At 43.8% G+C, this 18,955-nt stretch overlaps 1 protein-coding gene across 4 annotated transcripts in view; it reads right to left on the bottom strand.

Annotated features, from left to right (window-relative positions):
- The window catches only part of FAM13B (family with sequence similarity 13 member B), a 40,718-nt gene extending 28,088 nt beyond the window's left edge, over nt 1–12,630 (bottom strand). For 2 of the 4 annotated variants that reach the window (XM_085236392.1, XM_085236395.1), the window contains exons 1-4: nt 12,296–12,630; nt 3,035–3,201; nt 1,914–2,104; nt 1,272–1,484 (exon numbers count right to left, since the gene is read on the bottom strand). In XM_085236392.1, coding sequence (XP_085092518.1) covers nt 1,272–1,484; nt 1,914–2,070 — 370 coding nt within the window. In that variant the 5' untranslated portion in view covers nt 2,071–2,104; nt 3,035–3,201; nt 12,296–12,630. Of the gene's footprint in view, nt 1–1,271; nt 1,485–1,913; nt 2,105–3,034; nt 3,202–8,369; nt 8,436–12,295 lie in introns of all 4 variants that reach the window. The other 2 variants (XM_085236393.1, XM_085236394.1) reach the window with 2 other exon arrangements.
- Nucleotides 12,631–18,955: the final 6,325 nt, after the last annotated feature.

Genomic DNA, 18,955 nt, shown 5'->3' with positions numbered 1-18,955 from the left:
ACTAAAACTCTCTGCATTTCTATAAGCAGTTCTTCTACCTAAAACAGAGCTCTCTATGACTACCAGACAGTGAAAGTATCAAAAGCAAAAAAAAAAGGAAATCAAACCTCTAATTATAATATCAGGAAACAACATTTAAGGGTTCATCTGCATCAAGGAAATCAAAACAGGCACTTTAAAGCTCTCTGAAATGGCTTTGTTTTACACTTAAAAAAAGTAGTATAGACAATAAGCTGACATTTGAATTGAAATACAGAGTTTCTCTACAATTTTAACCAATGGGAAATCTGTGGGAATTACTGCTGTGTAAGTCTTTTCATCCCCAAAAAATTCAAATCCTTCCACTGGCATCTATTCAGAGGTGGGGGACACCATGGGTTCCACACTGTAGTTTACAAGTCATAGAAGGAAATTATACTGTCACATCAAAGGAGTATACACAACATCATTTCCAGTCCTGATGTAGCACTGCAAATCACAGTGCATAGCAGTATTAGCTGACAAAAGAGCATCCAACAGCTTTCTGCATTACCCTTTTGAAAATCTTTTTATCATCTTTTTCAAGAAGGGGAAAAAAAGTTCGTGAGCTACCCAGTGAAGTAGGACTTCAGCAATGTGAAATGAAATAGCAAGCGTGCCACTAATGAGATTTCACCTACTGGTATGCACTTCAGTTTCTCACTACTGCACACAACAAATACACAAGCAGAACTTCAGGTTTGAACACGCTCCTCTGGACAGAAGCTTTCAAATATTGTTTCCTGCAGAAGACTGATCAGTGCCTTATGGGAAAGGTATCAGCGCTCAGCCTCTGCTCACCAATTATCCAGATAACCAGCCAGTGTTTGAAGTTCCAGAATCATGCAGAAGCAGCTTCACACTGCTGCTCATGATCCCATGGTTCAGCATTTCCTAAACGCGATGTAAATCCTACCCTGAAGAAACAGTACTAACACAAACTCAACAGAAAATCAAAATAAAAATAATAATAAAAAAAAAGATGACTCTTATTAAGGAAAGCAAAGCCTAGCACTTGAAAAGAAGTACTAACCAACGAGAGATGAACAGAACTCCTGTGGATTGTGATGTCAAAGAGCATGGAAACTCTGGCACAGTAACCTTCTGAGGTTGCTTCATTAGCAAAGTGCCACAAGACACTCTTACTAGTCAAGTTATGAACTCCAACACACAAACACAGACAAAAACACATATGAATTTAATAGTGATCTTGTCTCTTAAAAATAAATACCTCCATCAAAAACACTTTTTACCTTGAGAAAGTTGCATCAAATGTATGTGCAAACTGCCTGGGATAACTGGCTCTGGAAGTTCCTGAAGAAAAAATCTAAGAAGACTAATAGCTGAGGGTACATCTGCTTCTTTAACCAGGTCCACATCTTCTCCATTATCATATCGTTGCCGAAGCCACTCCACTGTCTCAGCGTTCCCATTGACTTGAAAAAGTCCTTCTTGTTCCAGACCCCCTGAGTTAGAAGGAAGCAGCAAAAATAAGTTTTAAGATTTGGTATGGATAAAACTATCAGAAACTACTGACGATCAGATATGCAGAATTTGCACGCTGAATTAAAGATTGTCATGACCACAGTTGGACACACTTTTCCTAAGCACATTCTTATGTCCAGCTAATACAACAATAAGGGAAACATTACTGAAAATGGTGTAGTTTTGGTACTGCTAAAGTTCCCTTCTGGTGTAGTTGCCCTTCATATCCCAGAAAACAGTGGTAATCAAACATAATACTGAAAAAGTGTATCACTAAAAGAAAAACATACAAAAAGAACCACAGCCAATTAAAGATAAGTAACTAAAAATAAACACTAGTCAAAAACCAGTCTATTTTGCAGAAGTGACAGATGAGTACATTATTTAAAAGACAGCAAGATAATACATACCATGTTCCTCAATATAGTCCACTACATGGCGGACTATGAATGGAACCTCATTGTCTGGTTGCCCTTCTTGCTGCAGCTCATCAAGTGGAATTCCAAATATTTTGTTAGCAAGAACAGAGTTGCAGTTACTCAAGGAAGGGGAGGAGCTCTTCCTCATATCTTTTTGCAGCCAAAAATCAAAGCTGTCTTTTCTGTCAAAGAAGAAGAATCATAATTGAAGTCATACTTCTCTGTACAGTGTTGAGTGTATTGATCTGTAACACAGTGCATTTTAATTATCAAATGCAAGCACACTCCACTTTCTCTCAGTCTGGGCACCGATTTAATGAAAAGTTCTGTAATGACTCCAAACACAGGTAACCAGATGAGTCACAACTGGTGACGTGTTCTGATCAGTTCTCAGCAGAGTACTGAGAAGAATGCAGCAGCAAAAGAAATTAATCTGATTTTCCGTACTGTAACTTGAGGATCTTCTAACATACCTTTGGAGAGCCAGACTGTTCAGTATATTGACTGTATTTATCAGTCAGGCTTTGAAAATGACCCTCAAAAGACACTCAAGAGGAAATGAAAATAGTGGATAATTCCAAACCAAAACCCCAGAGTTAAGTGATGTGAGATGTAAATATTTGGGGATACAAAACTAGATGCAATCAGCCTCTCGTAGATTTGGCATTTTTTGATCTACACAATGAAATTTTCAACACCTGTATCAAATTCAAAATTTTACTGAATGGAAAAAAAAAAAAGTTTCCAGATGCTCAGTGATAAAATTCTCCTCATCATGCTGAAGCTCAAGCATTACTTGCAAGTCTTTGCTTGATACAGAACACAGATAGATAAAAGCATTACCAAAGGCAGTATAAGTTACTCAGTTAAACTGCAATCCTCTCAAAACAAAGAATAATAGCAAAGGAAATAAAATGCTCTTCCAAAATAAGTGAACAACATATCTGTTTAAAAGCAAGTGAACATTGCCTGGTAGACAGGACATGAAGCACATGCTGTTAGACAAAGCAACTAAACACTTTGCTAATGGACTGATGAACTCTAATATATTAGAACAACTCAGATCAGTATTAAAAAAAAAAAGTCTGAGTAAAATAGTTGAAGAAACATACCTCAGAGTACTTAAACAGCCGAGTTTGAAAAATGTTTTCTGCGCCAGCTGCCCTCACTGACCAAGCATTCTTTTGTCATTTATGGTTGTTTAAGATTATGGCAAAAGATCAGCCTGTAGTTCCTCATTGAAGAATAGCAGAACTCTATCAGTACTTCAGCAGTTAATCTGAAAAGAAGGAAATCATGATTAGACTGTAACGTTTTCAACAGCTTTAAACTCAGTTACAAGTCTAAACAGCACATTTGAGGAATTCTCCTCATCAAATCAACAGTCTCTCGCTCTGAACATAAAAACACAATGAGCACAATCAGTATGTGTCATGCGAGAGGATGCAGAAAAGCAAGTCCCCCTTTTTCAGTTAGGAGTTAGTCAACTTTTGCTTTAAAGTTAGCATGGAACATCTTGGTCGTAACAATTATGAAATGAAATTCTGTATTTTCCAGACTCATTCATTCTTCTGCCTAACCAGGTTAGACTGAGACAGGTATGTTTTAAAGTACTTACCATAACAAAGCATTTAATAGCTAAGCACTGGTTTAACACACTGACTTCAAACCTAAGCCAGTTTTCATCAGCACAGACCTCTTCTATAAGATCCACTACGTGCCCTCCCCTATCCTTAGGGGAAAATGCCCTTCCCTACCTTTAAAGTACATGCAGTGAAACCTCACAGTTTCAAACTTCAAGATCAGTACAGGAATTTATCTGGCTGACTCTTTAAGAGGTACCCTCCCTCTCTTTATTCCCCCACATTGGCTCTTGCTGATAATCCACACCAGAACAAATTAATTTCATCTCCCCCTTCAAAGTTGTTACAACTGGCTGCTCTCATTTCAGCACAAAAACAGCAAGTCCAAACATTAAGAATCCAGTTTCCTTCCTACTCTTATTTTTGAGAAACACCTTCCTGCACCCAATCCTCCCCAGACGACATCCATCTTTTGGAGGAGTCTGCCATACAAGACTACTTTGTCACCATCCTCAACAGTTTTTGCAGTAAGGCCTATAAGTATGGAAATCTTTGCTTATCAAAGCAAGCAGCACTGACCAAAATCATCCCCTGTTGTCATCTCTATCATCCCTCATTATGCAAAGGTCGTAAATCTGTTATATGCCTTACATACATGGATCCTGGCCTGAGATCCAGACTCCAGCTGTGCTGACAACAGAAAATGATGAGTGATATTCCAGTCAACAAGCTTTACTATTGTCACCAATCATCTTCCAATCTGTCATTGGATGCTCTTGGCTACTACAGGATGCTGACAGACTTCAGCATTGAACGAGTTTCATTTCATGACTCTGCTATATTTTATGAAGACGCTGCCCAGCCATTCTTCTTCTTCTGGGCGCATTAAGTGTTAGTCAGCATAACCTCGGCACACCAGTAGATTTTAATCAATCCCCAGGCATCGTGTGATTTTTAAAACACCACTCACTGTTCTCACATTCTCCCCAGGTGAGTCTGCCCACAATGAGCCAGGATTACCCCAGCTGCAGGGTTAATGGTAGCTGGGAAAAACCTTTGATGGATGTGCCACAATGCTTCAGGCTGCCTCGCTAAAACAAACAAACAAACAAAGCCTCAAAACCAACAGCACCTAATAAAAAGAGCAAATTAGCAGAAACCGCTCTGTTGTACCACAGCCCCAAACCAACAGCGCAGAGCTGCAGCTCTCATACCAACAACTGTGCTCAGCACAGAAACATAAGCCATTTTTCCCCAGGTGCACAACACAGACAGGCTTCCCAGGCAGCAATTTCATTCAGGAGACACGGAAAAGAAAGAAAAATTAAAGACTTTACTTTAACTAGCTTGCCAATGTAACAATGAAGTCTAACAGTGAAATTCAAACAGCCTGAATGCGTCACTTTTTAGAGCAAAACCAGATTTACAAGCCAAGTTTATATTTCAAACCAAGTTGTATACAGCTCATCATCACCTAGATGAATTAGGGAGAGCCTGACTTCCACCCTCACCAGTGCACACATCCTCACACATGCTCACTGACCACGGGCACCGCTTTCTTCTCAGCACGTTTGGCTTTGGCTGCAATATTTCAGATTCACTACCTTTGGAAAAAGCGAGACATTTAAAAAGCAAAAGTTAGTCTGATTTTCATTAAGTTCTCCCTCCTTTTATTTCCACCATTCTACAAATGAAGGACAGGCTCAGAAACTGTCAATAATTAAATACACTTTTTTTATATTAAGTTTCTCCATGCTTTGAATCAGGATGCACATTTCCATGAAGATAAGTCTGAAAAGTAGGATATGATTTCTGCCCTTCTGTACTTCTAGAGTCCGTATGGAGCCTCTACAAATACCAGGCAATACTGAGCCCTTTCATTTTTTCCTTTTAAGTACCATGACCAAGCATTTCAGCAACCAGAAGCTGACCCATTCCAATATTCCTACACGTTATCCAGCTTTCAGGATAAGTGCTTTTCCCCAGTACACCCTTCACAAGTCCTACTGAAACACAATGATACAAAAATAGGATAAGAAGATATAAAACCCCACTGCTTCGTGCTTGATTATAATTATTTTGGTTGCACCTCCCTCAGCCTCCCTCCCTCCAGCACTGCAGATGTTCACACAGATACCCACAGCTCACAATAACGCTCTGCAGCAAACTAAGAGCAGCCCTCCTTGTTACCACGACTCCAGAAGTTTAAAAGAGCACATCTCCATGCAACACCTTGAGCTTAAACAGCTGAAGTATGAGAGGAAGGCAGTTCCATTCTGTATCGTATATTATCATCTGTTTTATATTTTAAAATATATATATTTTTTTAATAAAGTAAGTACTTCATAGAGTCTGCTGGGAAAACAGCACAAAGAGTTCATTTTGCCATCATAACAGCATTCACTTATCTTGGCAAGTGAAGAAGTATTCACACCCACACATGAAATGCCACTAAGGAAAATACAGCATACGTGGCCAACCTTCAATATTTGAGCAATATGCGTGCAGGTTCAGGTTTAAATTTGGTTCAGCTTTAACATCTCTGGCTGAAATACAGACGACCAGGTGTCACTTTAACTGAAAGCCTCTCCATCTTTCCTTAAAATAAAGGAATGAAAAACAAGAAGTAGAAATAAAAACATATTACAAAGAATGCCAGAAACTGAAACTGTGCTACAGGAATGAAAACATCCATTCTGCATTTAGAGTTTGTGCCACAAGTCTCAGCTATGTAAGCCATTCTTTAGTTGCTTTATTTCTTTATCAAGCACTTCACAGCATCTGAAAAACAAAAAACGAAGCCAACAGCAACTGCAGATCTGCTGTTTTACAAGGCTGCCCTATAGCTGAGCACGGCACCAGCACTCTTCCCCCTGCTCTTAGGTTTCATCAAGACAAAAGGAAACCGATAACATTTTTTCTCAGTGCCACAATGACACCAACGGATGATCTCTGTCATTTGTACATTCATATTTGTTGGCATTCCCAAAGGACAAAATGTCTGGGGGCAGAAGAGCTTGCGTTCTACTGATTCTCAGATGCTGCTCAGCTAACAAGTTCAAATAGAATCTTTTGCTCATTTGAATTAACTCTGTCAAAGCTGAAACGATGGCAGGTGGAGGCAGGAGAAACAGCTTGGGGAAGAGAGGAAAGCAAAGAAAAACAAGCTTTAGACAAACAAACAGAAGGGCCACCAACTCAGGACACAAAAAAGGACAAACACCACTTGTCTCAAGAGTGCAGTTCAAAGCAGGTTGAGAGCTGTGTAAGTGCTTGAGTATAAATAGATACAGAATATCCTCTGCATAAAAAAGAGCTTCCCTTTTTAAAGCTACATTAAAATGCTTAACATATTTGATGACTCAAAAAATATTTGAAGAAATGTTTTACAACCATGAAGATCAGGTTGAAACAGATTCTTAAAGCAAGATTTCCTCTTTTGGACCATCAGCGACACCAGCTCTTGCATGGCATTTTACTCAGGAAATCAGCAAGCAGACAACTGGGCTCACCCAGCTCAGCAGGACAGCATTCTGTACAACGTTCCCATGCCCCCATTGGCACAACGGTTTTCAAACAAGAATAGCTAGAGAATCCAACTTGCAGTGCTGGAGGAAAGCCCGTCCAAATAGCATCTCGTCCAGCAGATGAGATCTCCCTGCTCCCCTCTCTTGGTGCAGCTACCTCCCGCAGACACGGCTGCTTGCTGGTTAAATGGCAGTCAGAAGGGACCGGGCGTGTTGCACGCAATCACAAAAGCACCCAGCAGAAGCAATACCAGTGTTTTAATTAATAAACTCATCACATCCATGTCTGTGCCTTCACACATACACAAGCACAAGACCTCAACAAAATGATCTGAATTTCAGCATCATCTGGCACCAGCACTTCTGAGATAGCCTCTGAAAACATTTGTTATATTGCCAACACAAGTAAGGGCACAAAAAAATGTTATATCAGATTCAACAAAATGCAACTGTAATGCAGTTTTTGTTCCCTGGAAATACAGGAGCAGCCCTCTACTAGGGAATCAGAACTGCTCAGATTCCATCCATACGTCCTGACTACGGAAGGGGGTCAAGGAAGCAACTCGTGAAAGCTCTTCTAAAGGAGATATTAATCAAATGAATGGAGTTTTGGAGTTCATTTTTAAAATTCACAAGTTATGAAGCTAAGTACTGATTTGTATTAAAATTCATTAAATTTTAATCTGCAATTTCAGCAGACAGAACAGGACCACACTGCCTCTAGAAAAGCCCATCATCAATATGGATCTTCTGGAGAGGTGCAGCCCAGTGTCTGGAAACAGGGACAAGCATTAGCTAGACTAAATACTACAAATAGGAAGGAAACCTAAGAAACTTCAGACTTTAAGCTGCAAATGAAACAGTTGGCATTAATAGAGCACGGCATTTAAGCAACAAGCAAAAAAAGTTTACATTTCTGAAAGAGAAAGCAGAGATCACCAATTACTGACCTCCCACAGTGCTCTGATACACAGATACAGCATTATCTACCACTTTCTAGATAAAACCCAAAGGCCTTTTAGCTGCATAACAGCAATTCCTGGTCCTTCTCTAACGATATTTTCACACACAAAACCAATCCTGGATATCAGGTACCAGCAAAAAGCAGCTCTCTCTGCTTGCTGCACGACACCCACTGCCAGATTTGCTCTCAGCTGCTGCTGCCAATGCACACGTGCAGAATTCTAAAGAATCTCCCTGCTCACACAGATCCCATCACATTCTTAACAACAGCAGTTAATAAATAAAAAGGCTTTTGTATCTTATGCAACAGTTCACGATATTCATCCTACCCACCTCCCTCCAAAGCCAGGCTTACTCCACTCACATGTACTCACATCAGGCAACGCAGAACTTCAGAGCAGCACCGTAAGGTAACACACGGGAGGAAGTTATCAGCAGAACTATGCAACAAGAGAAGGGCACGTTATAAAACCAAAGGAGCTGAACAATCATCACTGCTGTAACGACAGGCTTTGGGACAGAAGTCAAACTACCACAGAGATACCAAAAAAACCCAAACTATAAATATATAATGCAGCTAATTTATTATACATGAGTTATCCTGTTACACCTAAAATCATGGTTGTTGCTTCTCCTCCCGAATAGGTAAGCAGAAACACACTTTGGAACTCAATACATTACAAAATGTAATACAAAGACCATTTGCTACAGAAACACTGCCTCTGTCATAACCACAACCACGTGCCATCAAAATAAAGGACAGCCTCAGCATCTCTGCTGGGAGAGGAAGGCATTCCAATGAAGGGCTCCATTCTGCAGCAATGACTGTTCGAGTTGTTGGGGGGGATATACAACTGTTAATGCTTCATATAAGACAACCAATGCTTCTTGCAACTTGTCAGTGACCAAATATAAAAATATCACAAAGATATCACAGAAATCACAAGGTTAGAAGACATGCTGCAGAGCAAAACTGATGACACCTGATGACATTAAAAGTGAAGTTCAGCCATAAAGAGGGTAAGGACAAAAAACAAAAAACAAACAAAAAAAAGAATCTTCCAACAGACAGACTCAGAAAGAGCACACAGGAAGAAAGAGCCACATTAACAGGAATCTAGCTCTCATTTTTCCAGTTTTGTCCAGGTGTTATCAGTCCATCCAGCCCGGCACAAACTGTAACACGCTGCAGGGGAGGCAGAACAGAAGAGATGCAAACAGAGCAGCTCACAGGGTTGGAACCCACCCTGCTCTGCTCTATGGTGGCCCCAGCCCAGCACCCCAACCAACACCACAGGTGGAAATGCACATCTTCTGCACCTCCCAGAAAAAAAAGAAGAAAGCCACGCATGCTTCTACATGAGTTCAGCCACTGCCTTGCTTACAAGCTGTTTGAACACAGCCCTAGTGCAGCACCTTCCTCTTAAGCACAGTGTTGTCTTAAAAGAAGAAAACTGGGACAAATAAATTCAATGAAGGGTTTCACACATTTACAAGTGAGAGACCATAAGAGCAGAGTTGTTTGCCACTATCATAATGGGACTATTCATTTCACTATAGTCAGATAGGGCTCAGACCCAGCTTCAGACAGCATCCATTCCCAGCACTGAATGACCCCACCCACACAACAGCTTCTCAGCACAGCACTCACCATCTGAGCTCTGCTTTTTAAGGATTCAAATTACAACAGTTCTACAAAAAGAAAACAAGAACACATACCTGAAGGTGCAATTAAAGTCACATTATTTTTCAGAATACACTGATTTTATCCAAACTGAGCTCTCCCAAACCCCAACAGCTGGCTGGGAAGTCAGTACAAAACTACAAAGCCAAAGCCAAGTTTGCTGAAGCAGACAGCTGTCATCATTCTCAAATAAAGTTTTTTTTGCAGGTAAACTTTACAACTTACAGCTAAATAATGCAGTCACCAAGAGACTCAGAAACGAACTGCCCGATTTTACTCTTCGAGGAGCAACGCAAAGCCTTCATGCCTGTCAGAGTTCTATTCAGGCAGAAGACATGGGATGTACGGCCACTCTGCTGAAAACATGGTGTATCAATATCATAAAAAAACTGTGTTACAAGTAGCAAATCTCACATTCTTCAAAGAGGATAATTTGAAGATACATTTCCTTCAATTCTCTAATTCTTGCTCAGATTCTTCCAGCAAGCACATAACTGAGCAACGATACAAGAAACAGCTGGAGGGCTTACAGTCTTCCACTCTTACAGATTCAAACACCGAATGCCTTGCAAAAGGTAACCCACTCTCCTCCCAATGGCTACTGGACTTTTGTTTTGTGTGCTCACATGGCAGCAAAGATAACGTGGTGTTATGCTCAGAACTGAAGGACAACTTAAAGGCATTCTCTCACCAGCCTAACTTCCTCTTCCTTAGAGCTGTTTCTTTTAGAGAAGGAAAAAAGAAAACAACAGAAAGCACCACCTCAGACCTGGCAAGTCTTACTGACTTTTTAATGAGCCCTACGAGAGTGCATCACTGCTGAGCTATGAACGTTTGACCAGAGATCAGAAGGTTGAATATGAGAAAAAGCAGCAAAGAAAACTTCCAAACAGAGCAGAGGCATTCCCAAAACTCATGAATACCTGCTCAAAACGTATGGAACATTTCTCCAGCCTCGCCTGCTTTTGCAAACATGCTGTTCTGTACGTTAGAAAAAGAAGCTTTACTGCTTGCACAACTCTCATATCATGAGCATATAAGAGAAATATTACATCAATTCCTTTAATGAGCTGTTATTGGGTCCTGCAACGATACTAACAGCACGTGCAGAAGGCATCCAACTGTGTAAGAGTTTGGGGACCAAAACTATCATTTTCCTAACTCAGAAGTGGGGCATTGTTTGTACCAGAATTTGCAGGCAATATAAATAATCAAGAGTTCTTCGCAGGCAACTTCTTTGAACATAAACACTGAACACCCTACTTGACTGATCTTCCTTAAATAATGTTTTAACTGTCCAGTAAAATGCTATCAGAACAATGAGGTATTTAATTTCAACTCTGTAATGTTGCAAAGACCAGGAAGGGGCCTCTGGTGTGGGGCAGCACACAGAGTACAGAAAATGCAGATTAAAGAGATTCTAAATATCTCTGAATCTATGTTGGAAAGAAAAAAAAAAAATACAAAGCAAATTACTCATAATGAGCAGTTAAACAAAACAACACAGGATACACAACACAAAGGGACCAACAGCTCATCTTTTTGTAATGCTGCTTTCTCCCTTCCCCTTCTATGCTAGAAGATTGCACCGCATAGAAGACAGAAAAACTTCTAACCTAAACGCTAACCTGAATGACCAACTTATTCAGAGCCACGTACTAACTATTCTGCACTTGAAGACACTCAGGATTACCACCCCCCAAAAAGCGTGGGTTTGGATACAATCAGTTTCGGTTTTTGTTTTCAAATGGGGCAAGGCTAGAGATGAGAGATCTGGTGGTTGCGACTTTCTTCCTTCTTTACCTTTTCTCTGCCTTGAGCCTGACAGTGGTTAATGCACAGAGGGCACCAGGAAGACTTCACTGTGGATTTCCAGTGCTTGAAAGGAGCTTATAAGCATGAAGAGAACTGATTTTTTAAATGGGCTGATAGTGATAGGAGAATGGAGGACGGTCTTAGGAAGAAACTCTTCACTCAGAGGACAGCGAGGTGCAGGCACTGATGCCCAGAGAGTGCAGTGCCCCAGCTGTGGATGTGCCCAAAGCCAGGCCGAATGGGGCCTGGGGCAGCCGGGTCTGGTAGGAGACAACCGGATGGGCTCAAGGTGCCCTCCAACCCAAGCATTCTGCAATTCGATGACTTAAGAAAGCAGACAGACCAAGGAGCTCAAAAGCAAGGCAGGTTTGGCTGGAAGCCGCAACACCTGAACGGAAAAAGTGCCCCAGCATAGGAGCACCTCCCGGGAAGCAGCCCTTCGGCGGCGAGAAGCATCCGCACAGAGCCTGCGGATCCCTCGGAGCTCCCGAGAACAATGAACGGGCACCCGGGGGGAGCCGGGCTGCGTGATCAGCGCACCCCCAGCGCACCCGGTGCGGCACCCCGACTGCTGGCACCCCGGCCCCCCCAGCCCCGCGTTCCGGCCGCCAGCACCGCCCGAGCGCTCTCCGGCGGCAGCGCGGCATTTGACAGCTGCCCGCGGGCGGCTCCCGCAGCTCGGCGCGTGTCCAGAAGGTTCCTGAAGCCCGGACCGCCCCGGCTGCAGATCGGCGGGCCCGCCCGGCGGCCGAGGCGCGACCCCCGACCCCCGCTCCGCGCATGCGCCCCGCGGCCGCTCACCGTTGCCGGGTGACTCGCCCTCCCCGCCGGCCTCGGCAGCGGCAGGTTCCTCCGCCTCTTCCTACCCCGGGGGCCGGCGCGGGCCTCTCCTCGCCGCTCCGCTCTCCTCGCGGGCTTCGTCCGCCTCTCCTTCCTCCTCTCTCGGTCTCCCGCCGCCGCCGTGCGCCGCGGCCGCCACGCTGCCGCCCCGAGCGCCGTCCGTCCTCGCAGCCGCTCCGTCTCACGAACGCGCCTCCGCCGGCGGGGGGTCCCCAACGGTAGCGGCGGCGGCTGCCGGAAGTGACGCGCTGACTGACAGGTGCAGCGCGCGCCCCCTCCCGCGGGGTCACGTGCTGCGGGGCGGGGAGGGGGCGCGGGTGGCGGGAGGGCGGGGCGGCGCCGGGAGCGGCGGATGCGGGCCGTCGCTGCGGGGCCTCGGACTGGGCGGGAAGCGGCGCGGGGCTGGCTGCGCGGCTCCGGGCTGCGAGATCCGTCCGGAGAACGCGGTGGGTGCGCCGGGCCTCCCTGTTGGACGTTAGTGCCCGGGAGGCGGCCGCGGGGTGCCTAGCGCAGCGAGGAGCGAGCTGCGATTCGCTGCTTTCTCGTGTTTTGCCCCTGCGGTGACTCAGCCTTCCTCCTGTCACGGCCCTCGCGGGTTCGGAGTGCCCACAGTGTAAGCGCTGCCGCCTCCGCCCCGGGCGCCCGTTGTGCCATCGCTCCGTTCCCACAACCGCACCAAAGCGTTTCCTGTGAACTTGCCGAATTACGGCTTCGGAGCAACAGCTCCAACTGTCAGCGAGAGAGGAGAGGAGAGGGAGAGGAGAGGAGAGGAGAGGAGAGGAGAGGAGAGGAGAGGAGAGGAGAGGAGAGGAGAGGAGAGGAGAGGAGAGGAGAAAGGAAAGGGGAGAGTAAAGGAGTGAGGAAAGAGAAAAGGAAAGGAAAAAGGAAAGAGAAGGCTTCCCCACCTCCCTCAACCATACAGAACTTGCAAAGCATACAAAAAAGGAAAAGGGGATTACAGGTTGGATGGGATCAGTTGCAGCTCTCGCACTGCCCATTGCTGAGAGGGTTTTGTTCTGGGTTTTACAGAATAGATTCTTAAATTTCATCTGGAGGCAGATTCATCAGATTCATTAGGTTTTACATTTAGAATCTGAAGAAGGGGCGTAACAGCTCCCCAGTAAGTGAACTGGCTTATTTTTAATCAGGTCTAAACTTCTTTTAGAAGATTTGGTTCCTTTAGAAGATGCCACACAAACACGATGGATGCGGGGCAGAGGGAAGCTCTGCCCCAGGAGGTTCTGTGCTTTCTGTCTGCCTGCATCCATGGCACTTCCCCACTTGAGCAGTGAATAAAATTCCTCTTGTCATGACAAAGTTTCTGAATGTGTGCTTTGTATACATAGCTGTGTTCTCTCTGATCCATTTAGCCTCATCAACTACAATGAAGATACTGAATTAGAGCAAGCTGGGAGTGAGCAGACTCCAGCTGGCTCTTGGGCAGATATGTTGGCCAGTTGACAAGAGTAAAACTGCAAGAAATCTGACACAGAAAACATGCGGAGTGAGGAGACAGACAGCAGAGGCAGACAGGTAGGCAGGCATTGCACAGCACCTGCTCACTGCTTTCGGATCCAAGACAGTGCATTACCTGCTCTGGACTGGCTCTGAGTACACCACTTCATGCCAGCTTATCCTACCTCCCATCAAGCACATCCACTATTCCTTGCAGGGGGCAGACATATGCTGTCCTAGGCTGCCATTTTAGTCTCTTCTGCTCATTTTGTATTCTTGCTTCCACTTTCAGAAAGTTTGAGGAGAAACTGGCAGTGCTTTAGCCATGTTCATCAGCAAAAATAGAAGGGAGGAAGGCAGCAATGTGGGGAGCAGCCAGATGGAAGTAGCCCCAACACAGCCATGAAAGCACCAGCCTTGCAGACCACTGCTAAAAATTGCAGTGGAGCAATGTGGCAGCTGCCCCTAGCATTTGTTATCTCAGTGCGTATCTTGTACTTTCTGGTAACATTCTGTAATTTTCCTTCTTACAGGGACTGCAGCACAGCTTGCAACACCCAGCCCTGTTCAAGCAGTCTCAACAAGGAGTATGGAGCTCATAGAGGCTCATCTATCCCCTCCTAGCCTGCTGGCACAGAGCCAGGTGTAGCACGGGTTCAAGGCTGCAGGCAGATTGCATGACACAGGATGTCACCCACACACCAGGATCTGTGACAACGAACCGCCTTGCAAAGAGCCAATGACGACCACAGCATGGGGCTTGGAGGAGGAGGACCCATTCCCCAAGCACAGCTCCTCAGGCCAAAGAGCTGGAGTGCTGTGGTCAGCCTCCTCCCCACAAGGAGAGAGCCCTTTCTGCAGCTCTGTTACTTCACAAGCCCACCTAGGTTATTCAGTGTAAAGGTTTTGCAGAGATTCTGTGGTAGACACTCACAAAGTAACTCAATGGATCTGAAGCTATACTTGCATAATTCCCCTGTTTTCAGGAAGACTTTATCAGTACGTACCACAGCAGAACCAGAATTTTTTTTCTTCACATGTCCATGATGTCAGTCCTGACCTACAATGACTTCAGAATAAACACTCTGAAAACTTCAGCTTCCACTGAAGCCTGGTTCCAGCAATAGCCTGGAGTCACTCCTCATCAGAAGCAAGAGAAAGAAAACTTATCCCAAGGCTTGCATTTATCCCAAGGAAGTGTTCCTTGTTGTGCAGATTCAGTATAAGCTGATCTATAATACCCAAATACATTTTGCAGTGCTATCCCATCATTTGAAGCTTGATAGCACTGCCAAGCAATTCTTTACCTTCATGCCGGGCCATTATCTCAGCAGAAGGGCATGGAAATCTGATGCACAGCAAAGCAAGACATCATCTGCTGTAATACCTTTATATCATGTGCCAACAGCTTTTACTTGGAGAAAAATTATCCCCACGTCAGCAAACTATTTGCTTTTGGTTTTAATTGTCTATCTGCAAACAAATAATTTGATACACTCTCCTGGACATGCTTGGTCTTAAACGAACCCTATTGACATCTTGCAAAATATTGACAGAAGAGAGTCCTTTGAACAGCAAAGAAGAATTAGCAAACAGCAACGCTTCCCAGCTGGTTGCTCTGCAAAATCCTTTCCTTTTCTGTATGTTCCTTCCAGAGACAGTGATGTCTCCAAAAGGAGTCTTTACTTTGTTCCCCTTTTCCAGCATTGAAAGCTTTCCTAAATTTTACAGCACCAGCACAAGGCTCTGGTGAGTGCTGGATTCCCATAGCTCCATTGAAGCTCTCTCTCCAAGCAGCACTTACACAGTTCTTTTGACTCGTAGTTCCCAAAAGGGCACCAAAGGATCTGTTTTTGAAAGCTTTACCTTGTGTTAAGAAATGAAACTTCACAAAGCTCGAGTAAATAAGTGAAAGAATCTGTTTTCTGGAAACAGAAACCAGCACAGAGAAATACATTCATCTTTTTGAAGGCTGTCGGCCATTACAAGATCTGTATAAGGATTTTTGCTTTAAACTGAGTTCAGTATCAAAGGCACATGTTCTACATTGATGTCAGACATTTCTACTTGGTTTTCTACCAGAGTTTTGTGATTACAGCATAAGGATTTTTTTTCCTTGTGTTTGGAAGATCTGTCTTTAAAGCAGAGATCTAGGAATATAGGGCAAATGTGGCTATTGAGGCTTGTTCACATTTTAATTGCATGGTTACAGATTTAACAAGAGAGAATTCTTTCCTTCTTGAAATTCAAGACATTGAAAGGTTAATTCAGTCTTCTCAGTTCCATTTCCTTCCTTCTGTTCTACTTCCCACCCCCATCTGTAGACAGCTGAGTTATTTGAATTTTTATGCAAGCTTGTGTTCATCTGAAGGGAAATATCATTCAGTGTAAGCATCAGAGAAGAAAAAAATTACAGTATTGCACATTTTCATTTTTTCAGTTCCAATTTGCTTTTCTCTTTATTCATCAGTTTGGGCAGCAGGCTGACAAACTCATGCCCTAAAGCGAGCTTCCACTCAAAAGTTAAGTTGAATTAAAGCTTGAATGTCCCCATCCCCTTTAAATTCCTGTACTTTAAACCTTCGAGGATCCGCACTTGAGCTGTGCTGCTCTTCCTTTGAGCTGTGGAAGAGCTGCAGTTCAGGTTAGCACAATCTGCCCACTGCCAACACAATCAGTCTCTGCTGCTCCCGTGTTTTGTCATGGTGTGGTCACTCACATTCAAAGTATAATAACTGCAGAGGTGACAAACTGAGTGTACAGAGCTCAAATTAACCCTGCTATGAAGACATATCTTTAATAAGACTGCAGGTGTTCTCTGGTTGGTTTTTTTTTTGTATATACTTGTAAGGAACAAGCCTTAAAGTAGCCACTGGAAACACTTTAATTTGGTCAAATCCTGAAAAAAATGGTTATTAGCTTTGGACGCTGCAGAAGGAAAGTAGTCTAATATTTTTCCTTTACATCTTAGAGAAGAAAGAGAGTGTTTACGTAGCATGCTGCAGCATTCATTTGAGCAGGCAACTGATAACAAATGTGGAACTTATTGATTACCACTTTCTTAGGTAATTGTTGGACTTGAGCACAAATTGTACTCTCTATGTGTATGGCTTACAAACCAGCTCATAAAATTGGAGAATGATTTTTGGAAAAGTTGGTGTATGAATCCCTTCACGTAGAAATACGACTTTTTATTCTGGAAATTCCTTGCAGAGATAAGATAGAAGAGATAGCAGGCTGCCTGCTGCTCTGCTTCGGTAGCCTTCCTTCCTTAGGCAGCTTAAAAACGTGAGAGTTTATCTTCTTTTCCACAAAACATAATGCATACTTCAGCTCCGAGGTCCCAATCTATTAGAACGGAAAGGATTTTGCAGCATGGTGGTAGGCATCCCTCACAGCCTCAGCCACAGCCGTGTGTCCCTGAAGTCAGGGCATTATGCCATCGTATCTCCCCCAGCACACAGCGTAACACTGATGGAAATGGCAGACTCACCTGCTGTCTGTTTTTCCTCTGGACAAAAATGAAAATCTAAATGCTGAACTTGTAGATCTCTGGATTTTATTACCTTCTCTTTAATTGCCTGGCTTATCAGTTTGGTAGTCCAGCTGCAGATGAAGTGCCACAATTCAGCCAGAACAATTGAATTCAATCCTTTTGTTTAAGGTAAAAAGAGTGAGGAGGTTGACAACGGATTGTTGGATTCAAGAGGCTGTTGAATTCCAGAGCAGTCAGCTGCACTGAGAGGGGCCACCTCTGAGCACACTCCCAGTGCTCACCCATGACTTCTTTCTCTGCCCTACTCTTTCCCTCTGCATATGAGAGATGCTACTGTTCTTAATGTTTAGAGACAGAAATAGATATATATTAAAAAAAAAAAAAAGTAAATAGCGTAAATCATGCTAACCTAGCATTTCTAGAGCAGTATTCATCACCATTTGCCCTATAGCATACTGTTGTGACTAGTATGTCACATGCTTCTTTCCCCACCCTTTCTCTGGGAGAGAATCACATGCATGGACATTTTGTATTAATCTTTTCCCTTTAATAATGCACACATATGTCACCACATTTTGCTAGAGAAGGCAATACCAAAGCCAATTATGTAGAGCTGGAAGACACAGTTTTGGGTCAGCTTTTCAGAAAGCTCTGTTCCACAAATCTCCATCTGGCCAAACCTTTAAAAACTCACCCCCATAGTGAATTTTGGAAGTCAAAAAAAGAGGGAGAGAGGAAATTTCCACTCCCGCTAGCTTATGTTTTCTCTCCATTTTTTTTTTCTGCTGCAATAAGACTCCTAGCACAGACTAACTCCAGAGCTATTTGGAAAACATGAGGTTGGAAAATATAGCCAGAGCAGAAGGACTGTCCACGTCTAGCCCGTCTTCTCCTCCCATCTGCAGCCACCCTTAAGGCCCAACATTCTAGAGGAGGAAAACCGAACACCTTAGGTAACAATCAAACAAACTGGAGGACAAGAACCAATTGTTTACACACCAGCAATGCAGGATTAGAAGAGACACTCTGCCAAAGAGACATCGCTGCCTTCCCTCCACCCCCAGGATTCATTGTCTTAGCCTGGGAACCTGTCTCTGTTCCCAAACATGGTTATTTTTTTTGGCAGCAAGATAGAGCAAACAGCACAAAGGGAACTGAGAAAATCCTTCCAGTAAAGCTGTAGTCTCCTTTCTGTTCCCCTAAGGACAGAACCCTCTAAGTGTAGCTTACAGCACATCCCGTCCTGCCACCTTGCTGGAAGGTGTTTGATTCCAAAAGGAATTGGGGTGCTCGCAGAACCCAGCCCCGCAATTTCGACCTCAAAAAAATCAATCTCCTACCTTTACCACCAAAAATACCACAACGTTTTGCAAATGAAATCACTGTTCAATTTGAGTGGGTGTGTTATTTCAAGACAGTTGTGTCAGCTTATTGGCTCAGCTACAGACTCCGATCTGCACAACGTCTGTTCCCCGACGCATTCGGATGCTTTGTCCCTCTTGGTCCCACATACAAACAGATACAATCCGATTCTCAGTGTTGCATCCAAGAGAAAGGAGCCCCTTCTCCCTCCAATTTCCCACCTCATCTCCGTGCAGCTCAGCATCTCCGCAACTCCTCTTGAGCCAGAGATGAGCACTGCATCCCCAAACTGTGTACAGTGCAGACAC

The sequence above is a fragment of the Meleagris gallopavo genome, chromosome 15, assembly GCF_905368555.1.
Source record: "Meleagris gallopavo chromosome 15, MGAL_WU_HG_1.1, whole genome shotgun sequence".
In the NCBI taxonomy this organism is placed as follows: domain Eukaryota; kingdom Metazoa; phylum Chordata; class Aves; order Galliformes; family Phasianidae; genus Meleagris; species Meleagris gallopavo.
Note: the sequence above shows the minus strand (reverse complement) of the source record. Positions and strands in the feature narration are given on the sequence as shown.